Consider the following 12,753-nt stretch of genomic DNA (forward strand, 5'->3'; position numbering starts at 1 on the left):
ACACTCAGTGTATGTGTGTTTGTGCAATGTTGGGAGGGAAGCTGGGTGTGAAGTTTTTAGCAGAGCTCCAGATGGCTGAGAGACCGGTGAGCCAATTAGAGAGACTCACTACACGGCAACATCATCACAACCGCTGGAACGTTACTGCAGCACATTCACAACACTCACACAACGTTACAGGAACACCATCACTACACCATAACATTACGGCAACAAATTCACAACACTCACACAACGTTACAGGAACACCATCACTACACCATAACGTTACGGCAACAAATTGACAACACTCACACAACGTTACAGGAACACCATCACTACACCATAACATTACGGCAACAAATTCACAACACTCACACAACGTTACAGGAACACCATCACTACACCATAACGTTACGGCAACAAATTCACAACACTCACACAACGTTACAGGAACACCATCACTACACCGTAACGTTACGGCAACAAATTCACAACACTCACACAACGTTACAGGAACACCATCACTACACCATAACGTTACGGCAACAAATTCACAACACTCACACAACGTTCCAGGAACACCATCACTACACCATAACGTTACGGCAACATTAAGGTCATACACTTGACCTTACTGTAACATTTACATCAACCCTCTTAAACGGTATGTCCACTACTACACCTCAACAATACAGCTGTACACTCTGTTACATGGCAGCAATGTTGACATCAACACCGTCCTACTGTACATCGTTATAGAAACTTTACAGCCATACATTTTAATAGGATTTGATTTGATTTGATTTTACAGCCCTTAGCCGTGGTATATTGGCCATATACCACAAACCCCCGAGGTGCCTTATTGATATTATAAACTGGTTACCAATGTACTTAGAGCAGTAAAAATACATATTTTGTCATACACTTGGTATACGGTCTGATATACCACGGCTGTCAGCCAATCAGCATTCAGGGCTCGAACCACCCAGTTTATAATCCAATACGTTTTCTCTCTCTTTCTAGACACGGTACACAGAATGTGCCAGTCTGCTACTTCACACAGAGAGAGCGATATGAGCAGATTTTTTTTGTGCATCCCAAAATAAATCTGTGGAACATAGCTGATATTCATTATCATTCTAATGATGTGGAAATGTTCTGCGAGAAAGAGTGAGGGAGGAGAAAGAGAGAATTTGAAGACAGACGGCAGAATCTAAACACAATACTACTGTCTCTCTCTCTCTGTCAAATTACAAGGGCAACTATATCGCAAAAATTAAACTCCAAAATAATGAAGAAATTTACTAGTAATGAGCCTTCTCTCGAACATTGTCACACTCACATATGCACATACTCATGCACTCAGGCATACACAGATATACACACCGACACACACACACACACACACACACACACACACAACCTCTTACATTCATATACACACACTATCTATTCACACAAACACTCTCAAACTCGGGGCAGGCGACCTGTTGTGTGTTTTCTCCACTGTTAAGAGATAATTGACAAGCCACGAGGGCTGCTTTCCCCTTAATGGAAGGTGACAAATTCATTTCTGTGTGCTAATGCCTGTAAATGGAACAGCCCCGCTTTCCCCTGCTTTCCAATGCACAACCACAGGCACCTGTCTGCGTGGGGGGGTAGTGTTTGTGGGTAAAGTGTATGGGTGGGTGTCCGTGTGTGTTTTTCATTCCCTTCTTTTCTTGTGTAGGCCTATATACCAGAGCTTTAAGTCCTAGTTGACCTTTAGGGAAGATATTATTATTATTATTATTATTATTACCCATGGTTCTCGGTAGTAAAGAGGAGTTGATTAGCCTTGTTGATCCTTCCTTTCTCTTTCTCTTAGTCTTTTTTCTTTTTGATCCGTCCCTTTGTTTGCTGCATATGGATGTCCTTGGCTTTGGAGTGGGGAGAAGAGAGGAAGAGCGGTTTATCTCTCCCTTGGGTCCTTCGTCCATCCATCCTTCCATCCTTCCATCCCTCCTTTCATTCTAGATTGTCTCTCTGACCCTCCTGTCCTTCTCGGTTTGTCTGAACCACACAGCCGTTTGTTTACTAACCCGTAAGGACGTTGTCAGGGCGACAAAGCGCTGTTATCTGTTACGACGTAAATTTTGAGATGCCACAATGGATGAAAACATCCCATAATAGGTTATCTTGTCCTCCGCTGCGTGCGTGGAGAAGATAAGATGAATTCTTCATACCCCGGCCTGATTGCAGAATCTTGCATCTAATGCAAGTTTTATTGCTTTCTCCTTTCTTACAGTCAAACTGCAGAGTCAAGCTTTTTTCTTTCTTTGGGAAAAAAACTAAATAATTTATAATTGTTGCATTTTTCTTGCTAGGAAACAGAGGGGAACGACTGAGAGAAAGGAAGAGTGAGAGGAGGATGAGAGGATTTCTTGAATGGATGAACACGGGCAGAATGCTTAAGGGGATGTGAGGGGAGTAAGTGCTGAGAATGGGGGGAGAGGAGGAGTGCGGATGTGTACTCTTGTTCTCTACTTGGTCCAAGTGAGGCCTGAGGAGATAAAGGTAGAGCGGGAGAAATAAGAAAAAGAAGTGCCTGCAGACTTTGGTAATCCCTCTTTTATGAATAGGAAGCCAAGCTCAGCATAACGGTGACTCACAGACATAACAGAACTTACCCCCCACCTCCCCTTCTACTCCTCTGCCACTCTCCCTCACACATTCAAGATCAAACTTTATTGGCACAACTGTTAAAGGTACAATAACGTTGCCAAATAACTTAATACTAAGACTTTTTGGTTGCTAATCTCTCTCTTGACACATTCAGTGTGTGTAGTGGTCATAGATTGGCCCAGGCTTGGTCTTAGTCCAGGTCTGGCTCTGGTTTGGCATGGTTAGTATAAAGGTCCCTGCCCTCCCTGTGTCTGGCTAGAAGAGTATACCGCCTGTCATACGTTACCACGACAACGCTCTTACATCAGATAGTGCCCCCCATGCAGCCAATGGGCATTGACCTTTCACTGTCAGACTGAGTTAGGAAGAGGGAAAGAGGGAGCAAGTGGGAGAGAGATAAAGGGAGAGAGAAAAGAGGGAGACAGAAACAACATCCATAAGTAGGTAATTTCATTAAACTGTAAACACCATAGGAAAACAAGACAGTGACAGGTGCTGTATATTTGTGCAGTGGCCTGAAGTTACTATGATGTCACACTACGGTGTGTGTGTGTGTGTGTGTGTGTGTGTGTGTGTGTGTGTGTGTGTGTGTGAGAGAAGAGGAAAACAAGCAAAAATTAGATAGGATTGGGTTAGTTGGGGTGAGGGCGGCATGCAATCATGCTAAAATCCGCAGCAAATGAGAATTGATCCAGGATTCTAATTTGGCATTTCCTCAGGTCTGTATGTGTGCGCTGGCCTCTCACCCCTGTCTCAGACATGACCATATGTTCAGGGCCCCTCCAGGACTGATCCTAGAGCAGCAGAGGAGATTTACAGAAGGAGATTGGAAAAATCCAGATTTAAAGTTTAGGATGGCATCAGGGTCTCCTGTGGTGAGATATGGATAGAATACATTTAGAATTTAGAGCTGAGTAAGAAGTAGGATAGTGACTATGACCCTCAGATTTGCAATGAAAAACCAACAGACGGACTAAATTCTGCAATTAGGGTTTGGAGTTTGAAGCTGAGCTGTGTACTGCATCTTAACTATGAATATAATTGTTGTAAGTGTTGTTTTGGTCCCTTGCAGGTGTTTTAGAGGATATTTATTATTTTGCACATTATTGTAAACATTCTAATGAAGCTCCCAGACAATCCATAACTTTAACAACCCTCCTCTATCCTCCTTGCACGCACACATGCACGCACGCACACACACACACACACACACATTGAGACACTAATGAAGCCATAGGCTTCTCTTTTTTTGTTCCTGGCTCAGTGAAACATGCATAAATCATAATAAACAGAAGGATGAATTTTTTATCAGCAGCTTCCTGAGTCTTCTGTCTCCGTCTCCTGTGAGTAGGACAGGCTCTGATGTGACAGATACCGCATTTTGTGTATGTGTGTGTGTGTGTGTGTGTGCCCTGCCAACAGCTACAGTCCACTATCTGGCAGACATGCACATGCGCACACGTACGAGTGTGTGTGACAGGTAGTGGACTGTAGCTGTTGTTGCTGGCAGGGCCCCCTTAGGGAGGGCCACTAGCTGAGACAAGTCTGTATTTTAGCTGGGAAAGAACATGGAATGTATGGGCCATATCCAGTGGGCCAGCTCCATAGCTCCATTCACTGGGGATTGGACTGGACTGGTCTGAGCTAGGCTAGCCGATGTTCGGCTGGGCTGAACTAGGTTAAAACTGGGCTGTGCTGGGCTAGAATAAACTGAGTTGGACTAGATCAGAGTTGGACTGCACTGGGCTGGGTCAGGCTGGTCTGCTCAGAGCGCTAGTATTAAAGTAAAATAGGCCCACAACACAACAACATGAGCTGAGCTGTCAAGGGGGATTACTTCAGCCAGGCAAGCCAGCAGGGTCTCCTCCGCTCTACCGCTCCACCAGAGAGAGAGAGAGAGAAGGAGGGAGGGGTAGAGAGAGAGAGCGGGAGACAGAGGGGACGAGAGAACGTGTGTTTCTGTAGTGTGAACAGGAACGAGAGAGAGCAAGGAACGAGACAGGGAGCAGAAAGCCGCCGCTTGTTGTGAAATAGAAAAAGAAAAGGAGAGATCGGAGGAGAGAAACAAAACCTGTTCAGAGCAGAGCAGAGATGTTGGAGCTCTCGTCCGAGCTGGGCTTTGTGCAGAGTGTGTGTGTCGACGGCATATGCGGCCCCCCCTCTGCACCCCACCCCACCGCCGGATCCATGAAGGCCGACGAGCTGCTGCTGAGGTACACACACACACACACACACACACACACACACACACACACACACACACACACACACACACATACATATATATATATATATATATATATATATATATATATATATATATATATATATACACACACACACATATATACACACACACACACACACACACACACACAGGTCCAAACCTTACCCATACACTCTCTCATGTGATCTCCTGTTTTAGTGTGTGTTTTGTGTTCTGGTTCAGTCTGTGTTTCTGTCATATCTCACTGCAATGTCTGTCAGTGTCTGCTCATCTCTCTCTGCCTCTCGCTCTCTTTCCCGCTTGTTGTTCTGTTTCGGGATCCCTCCTTTCTGTCCTGCGACTGTTTGTTCAACTGTAAAATCCAATGCTTGTACCTCTCTTGTGCTCTTTTCCTCTTCAACCCATCCTCCTTTTTCATGCCCCCTCTCTCTGTATGGGAGTCATGGAGGGGTAGCGGAGGGTTAGAAGAGGGGTAGTAGGGGCTTTATCCCTCTCTAGGGGCCAGGGGACAGGGCAGTGGATCAGGAGAGTGTTTATACTACTCACTGTAATCCAGAGAGGAGAGAGGGGAAAAGGAGAGGAGAGGAGAGGAGAGGAGAGGAGAGGAGAGGGAGAGGAGAGGAGAGGAGAGGAGAGGAGAGGAGAGGAGAGGAGAGGAGAGGGGGAAGGAGAGGAGGAGAGGAGAGGAGAGGAGAGGATGGTGGGGCGGGGTACAGGAGAATAGAGGGAAAGAGGGTAGACTAGACTCCATATTTGGATTTTGGGTGCAAAATGTTTCTGTTTCGTTCCGCCGTCTTATTTAGCAAAAACCGACAAAACCTTTTCATGTTTGATCAACAGAATCTCCAACCTCTCCTTCTCTGTATATCTCTCTTTTTCCATATCTCTTATCCCTCTCTCCCTCGTTTCCGGACAATTTTTTGGGTTGTTGAAAGATGTCTGCTTTGTTTATTTGGATCTCAGTCACCCGGATAGAGAGAGCAAGGGGGGAAAAAGGAGGGAGGGGAGGGAGAGGGGGGAGAATGGGGCGGGTACAGAAACATCCAGCTCTAACGAGACGGACACAGACAAACAATAAATCAGCCAGCCAGCCACCCACTTCAGTCTGCTGTACTCTCTCTTTATCTCTTTCTCTCTATCTCTCTCTCTCCTCCACATTTAATCTATCTCTCTCTCTCTCTCTATCTATCTATCTCTCTCTCCTCCACATTTAATCTATCTCTATATCTCTCTCTCCTCCACATTTAATCTCTCTCTCTCTCTCCTCCACATTTAATCTATCTCTCTCTCCATCTCTCTCTCTCTCCTCCACATTTAATCTATCTATCTCTCTCTCTCGCTCTCTCTCTCCTCCACATTTAATCTATCTCTCTCTCTCGCTCTCTCTCTCCTCCACATTTAATCTATCTCTCTCTCTCGCTCTGTCTCTCCTCCACATTTAATCTATCTCTCTCTCTCTCCTCCACATTTAATCTATCTCTCTCTATCTCTCTCTCTCCTCCACATGTAATCTCTCTCTCTCTATCTCTCTATCTCTCTCTCTCCTCCACATTTAATCTCTCTCTCTCTATCTCTCTCTCTCCTCCACATTTAATCTATCTCTCTCTCTCTCGCTCTCTCCTCCAAATGTAATCTCTCTCTCTCTCTCCTCCACATTTTAGCATTACTCCCCAATTTATAGAGATGTATTTTTGCAATATACACCACATGTACCTTTTGAGAGTTAAAACATGGCTTAGCCTCATACCTATGAACACAGGACAGACGTGGTAAAACAATAATAAATCACACATCACCCTCATGTATTAATGCTTTATTATGGGAAAATAAAACCAAGACAGGGATGGATGGGCCTCCTCTATAAGCCCAGTCAGCATTAAACCAAGCGCTCCCTTCTAAGTGTGCTTCTCTAAGTGTGCCTCCCTAATGGCCTATGGGGTATAAATCTCCTTTTAGGGCCCTTGCTGTTGGTTTAGCGAGCACAATTATGGCACCTCTCTCTCTCATTACCCAGGGAACAGAGAAGGTGGAGGCAATGAGCTCTAAAATAGTCCCCGGCCCCTCATGAAAATGCCCAACCACCCGCTACAGCAAAGTGAAAGGAGCACGTCAGAATCACTTCGCCTATTTAATCAACGGCCCGCCTTTTCAATAAGGAGAGTCAGGCTGGGTCAGTTAGAACATGGTGGATATGAAGGTATGCTTTACACACACACACACACACACACACACACCTACACCTAGGTCGGTCCCCTAGCACAGTCCTGCTTTGTATATAAACCTTCTCTCTTCTCTGGATCAATAGTCGTTAGTTCATCAGTAGTCATTAGTTCCCTCAGTCTAATAAGATTATGCTTAATAAGAGCTGGCCCATCTGGAAGTAACACCCAGTATCAACACACTCTCACACACACACACACACACCAGAGAGAGGGTCAGAGTGCATGTGTGGGAGAAAGGGAGTGTATGAACTGTGACTGTGAGCTTGTAGGTATGTGAAATGTGTGCGTGAAATGAAATATGTGTGTGTCTGCTAGTGCATCAGTGTGTGTGTGTCTGTGTGTGTATTTGCGTTTGTGTGTGTGTGCGTGTGTGTGTGCGTGTGCGTGTGCGTGTGTGTGTGTGTGTGTGTGTGTGTGTGTGTGTGTGTGTGGGTGTGGGTGTGCTGGGTGGTTGTTATCAGAATGACAGCATCCTGCTCTCTCTCTGCTCAGCCCCAGAGGATCAGTGGAGCTGCACCAGTTTCAAATGAAAATAAATGAGAGGCAGTGACCGCTACTGCCTGGATCCTACTTTAATGAGGAAAATAACAGAGGGGAGGGTGAGAGGTAGAGGGCGAGGCAGGATTGAGGGAGGGGTGCAGGGAGAAGGTGGTTAGAGGAGGGGGAGAGTGTGAAAGAGAGAGGGAGTGAGAGAAAGAGGGCAGCGCAGATAGATTGGATGGAGATGGAGGGAGGGAGAGAGGGATGTGTAATGAAGGGCTCACAGCCAGCCGGCTTTATTTTAACTCCTCTCTGTCACCGTGGCGATGGCCAATTACAGCCGGAGCGCGCTCTGTTGCACTGCAGCTGGACTGGACAGTGTTTTGGCCAGCATCTATCCCCCTACACCCATACAGGACACTGTACTACTGAATGTGTTTTTGGGGAGAGGTGTGTACAGACAGTGTTTTACATGACTCAAACCCCTCCTAGTGATTTTTGACAGTGCGCGGCCATCTTTTCTTCCCAAAACATGCACACGTCTCTGTGTGTCCAGACCTTTATTAATAGTATTAGTCCTGTCTGGGAAATGACAACAGAAACACTAAGGGTCTTGTTAATACAGGATGGATTATACCATAGTTATCCCAGATTACTACCAACATGGGACTTCAGGTCTATGGCTAACACAACACAGGACAGTCTGGCTAGCCAAACACACAGCAGGATAGCATAGCAAGGAACAGCCAAGGCCAGCTCAGCCTTTACTGTGAAGTTCCATGCTATATTGTTGTTTTGAACAGTTTATTGTGACTCAACAATGCACAGTGTTTTCTGGTATGATACAGTCCAGACAGTTGAGGAAGTGCAGTAAGGGGACAGGGTCAAGTTAGACAGGCTACTCTTCTCTCTCGGTCTCCCAGTACAGCATGTAGACCAGACCATCAGACCACCAGACCCATGAGGCAGACCGAGGCAGGCGCTACAGTTCAGTCATCAGTGTATGAGGGTCACCCCTCGAGTCACGTGCTATTTGCTCAACAGCCAGAGACTTGTTTGGAATGTCCTAGAAACCCCTGTGTGTGTGTGTGTGTGTGTGTGTGTGTGTGTGTGTGTGTGTGTGTGTGTGTGTGTGTGTGTGTGTGTGTGTGTGTGTGTGTGTGTGTGTGTGTGTGTGTGTGTGTGTGTGTGTGTGTGTGTGTGTGTGTGTGTGTGTGTGTGTGTGTGTGTGGTGTGTCAGACCATGTGTGTTAAACAGGTCACAGAGCATTTATTAATATAGGGAAGTAGCTTCACAGGTAGGCCTACTGGACCGTACCAACCATCAGACCAGCCAATCAGATTGAAGGCGAGGGCCTGAACACTCTAGAACACTATGTTCCAAACATGAACCAGACCAATATAGATGGCTGACTGAGAGAGAGAGGGGGGGGGGGGGTCTTCTCTGTTTCCTTTGGGTCTGTGTTTGAAGAGCAGAAATACCTCTATTATTATTATTTAAGTTGGCTTACACACACAGGACCTTATTCACACAATATGACAATGTCCTGTCTGTGAGAGTGATCCTGTTGAGGCATCATGTGTAGTATTTGAGTGGAGATCAACAATAGCAATCAGTGTCTGTCTGTCTGTCTGTCTGTAGCAGGTTCCTCCCATGTCCACTTAGGCCCAGTCACAGCTGCTTGCTCTCCTGCTTTATTCATGAGCTCACATTAAATATTCACGTGTAAAAAAACAGACACTCATCACGAGTGGAGCACGCCGTTACCCACAATCCTTTGGGTGAGAGAAAGAAGCAGAGCAGGAAGCTTCAGAGGAAGGATGATGATTATTATTTTGGGAGTGTCTCACTTTGATGATGTAACGGTAGTGATTATTCTCTCTTATGGAGGTGTTTGAACTGTCTGAACTCCTGCTGCAAGGTAAGTTAGAGAGGTTGGTTCAGAGCTATGTTAGTCCTGCGTGGTGTGTTCTCCATTTCTCTCTCTCTCTCTCTCACTCTCTGTCTTACATGAAGTGATCGATCTGTGTTGTTGGGAAGCTGTACCCCAGCCTGAGGAGAGAGAGAGAATTAGGAGAGAAGGGTTGGGGAGAGCGAGAGGAAGGGAGACCTTGCCCTGAGCGAGCAGGCGCTCAAAGAACACACAACCCCAATCAAAATCAAATCAAATGTATTCATCACATACACGGTTTACAGCTAACCAAACAATCAGACCTAGCTTGCTATTATGAAAATCCAATTAAACAATACCAATACTGTTTTCAATTCGAATGTTGCTTTCAAAAGCAGCTCAAACAAAACATGTAAAAATGAACTATACCATTCAATTCTACCGTGCAAATATACCGTGCGTTATAGGAAAATAATGCACGCTCTAGAATGCCCTTCAAGACAATCAGAAAGTAGTATTCAACAATGCATTGGTAAAACAGACTGTATACCACGGGTTTGACCAAAACATTTTTGTTACTGTTTTAATTACGTTGGTAACCAGTTTATAATAGCAATAAGGCACCTCTGGGGTTTGTGGTATATGGCCAATATACTGTCCCATGGCTAATTGCTGTATTCAGGCACTCCGTGTTTCGTCGTGCATAAGAACAGCCCTTAGCTGTAGTATATTGGTCATATACCACACCTCCTCGAGCATTATTGATGAAATATAAAGTGGGTAGTGGAATCAATAGTATATAATAGAACAGCAGCGTTGACAGTGAGTGTGTGTATGAGTTCTGAGTGTGTGTGTGTCCTTGTGTGTGTGTTTATGGGTGTTTGTGTGTAAGTTTGAATGTAAGGGTTTGATGTGTGGGTGTGTTGGTAGTCAATAATTTCACCTTTGACTTTTTGTCCCACTCTCCTTTGAGTAAGACACGGTTTTATGACAACAGAGAATGAGAAGGAGAAAACATGGACAAAGAGCACAAGGTGAGACACTTCAATAAAAGGTGGTTAGCTGCTCCTGCAGAGAACATGGCAATTCTATCGACAATTAAACATTTCATAGTGTGTGATAATGGTAGGAAGGCTCAAGGCTTGTGGATATTATTACATCGGTGACTCCTAACAGGCAGTTGAACACTTATTCGTTTAGGTTTCTGTAAAGGCCCTAAATAGTGAGGTCATAGGTCAAGGCCTGCTCACCACAGGGCATCAGAGAGAGTGTCATACTGTTACATTACAGACAAAGGGTCACAACACACACACATACATACACAAACATACACACAAACTCATGTGACCCCTCATTTAAACTGGAGCTGCTATATCTCGGCAGTGTCCTTACTTGTGGGAGATTACCTGTGTCTTTCGCTGACACTGTTCCTGAATCAGGGTTTAGTAGGGAGTATGAGAGTATTAGGCTCTGTCTTGCCTCTGATACTGTTCCTTGATCAGGGTTTAAGGAATAAGTGTGATTTTATTAAACTTGCTCGTTGTGTTTTCTAAAGCAGTAGATTCATTTAATGTGAATATTGGTTTGTTAACACTATGTTAATGTGCTGTGTTACAGGGAAGAACACATTATGTGAAACTAACTTCATTACAGAAAAGGAGGTATGACTGCAAAATGTGTGTGAGAGTGTGTGTGAATGCCAATGTGGTTGGTGAAGTTTTCCGTGCAGCTGTTTCTCTTAGACTAGCACTGGCATCTCAGCTGTGGACGTGAAACAGCATCTGGTTTAGCAGTCACTTCTTCTAAACCTGTAAAGGGACTATTCTCTAAGTGAGCGGTCAAAATGTACACAATTGTTACCCGGAGGAAAATGGAGGAGGGTCATGCTTTTTCAATTTCAATCAAGGGGAGGGTTAAGTATTTATTTATTTAATCCAGGGGAGGGTCATGTAATTTGTAATCGATTAAATGTCATATTGCTGTGTTTGAGAATGAGTTTCTTATTATTTCTCAATGTGTGCCTGATGCTGCCCCTCATCCATGTTTCTCTGCTGGGGGGCACGCAATATCAAGTGCGCCTAGTGTGGTCTCAATCAAATGATCCATAGCCTATACTATAGGCCAGGGGTGGGCAACTGACGGCCTGGGGCCACATGCGGCCCGCAGCCCTCCTTTTGTAGGCCCGCAGACCCATTTTTTTTGGGAACTCAATCGGGGTCTCAACTTACTGTTGAATAATAGAATACAAAACATGCCATTTCAAAATGTGGTTGTGCATCAGCAGTCACTCAATTAGCCCACGTAAGCAAAACATTTTTAGTTTGGTAAATTAGACTAGCGGCCAGCTATCTAAACTTGTAGTAAGCATGGTCGAGATATTTTCACTCCTACCTTTGTCTGCGGTGGTTTGCGAATCCACAACCTTCTGGCTACTTTTCCATGTAATGCTTACAAAACAAATAAACGTTTCTGAAACGGCATACCTAAGGCTCTGGTCTGTCCTAGGAGTGAGGTTAAACGGTAGGTAGGTTCTCTGCTATTCACTTTGTTTAAATTATTATTTTGGGTACAGGGGAGGGTCACTTTATTTATTTTTTCAAGCATTTAGAAAAACCACTCCAATCTGTGAGGTGTAAGGCTAGTTGAGAGCTCCATGAACCATTTTTAGAAGCATTAGATCAGAACCGTGATGCTGTTTGATGTCTACATTTGAACGTTAGTCATGAAGATTAGGCTTGTAAAAAATATATTTTACTGAAGAGAGGACCATCCATTTTCATTTCAGAGAGGTCTTATTTTCCAGGTATCCCTCATTATAAATAACATACAATCCCTAAATGTTATGTAGCAAAAACAGCCAAATATATCAAAATCAAACTTTAGTGACCACATTGTGGGCCTGTTACAATACATCAATCATGACTGATTTGACGAATATCCACTTCATTAGATCAGATTTGTTTAATGTGCGCCAATCCAGCGTCCTCCTTCTATCTCCCACGGTCTGCGTCCCATTGACCTCTTTACCACATCTATCCTATATAATGCTGCTATATATAGTAGCATGTTGTTTACTTATGACCTATTTCACTATATGGGGGTCAGGTGCGGTGAAACATGCAGTACCGTACAGCCTGCACCCCAGGGACCTTGTGCCCTAAAGTACTGATGTAGGATCAGCTTTATCCCACCCATACACTGACCTTAACCATTATGTGCAAACAAGAGAACTGTCCCTAGGGCTGTGCCTCGGGGCACACCCCCTTACACACTCTGTGCTCTGTGT

At 44.7% G+C, this 12,753-nt stretch overlaps 1 protein-coding gene across 4 annotated transcripts in view; it reads left to right on the top strand.

Annotated features, from left to right (window-relative positions):
* LOC121559430 (CUGBP Elav-like family member 2) overlaps positions 1-12,753 on the top strand; it is a 166,055-nt gene that overhangs the window by 55,901 nt on the left and 97,401 nt on the right. Inside the window, exon 1 of one of the 4 annotated variants that reach the window (XM_045215432.1) lies at positions 4,601-4,859. The exons of the other annotated variants lie outside the window; for them this stretch is intronic. Within the exon in view, the coding sequence (XP_045071367.1) occupies positions 4,738-4,859 (122 nt within the window). The 5' untranslated portion in view covers positions 4,601-4,737. Of the gene's footprint in view, positions 1-4,600; positions 4,860-12,753 lie in introns of those variants that run through there. 4 annotated transcript variants of the gene reach the window in all.

The sequence above is a fragment of the Coregonus clupeaformis genome, unplaced genomic scaffold (genome assembly GCF_020615455.1).
Source record: "Coregonus clupeaformis isolate EN_2021a unplaced genomic scaffold, ASM2061545v1 scaf0442, whole genome shotgun sequence".
In the NCBI taxonomy this organism is placed as follows: Eukaryota; Metazoa; Chordata; class Actinopteri; order Salmoniformes; family Salmonidae; genus Coregonus; species Coregonus clupeaformis.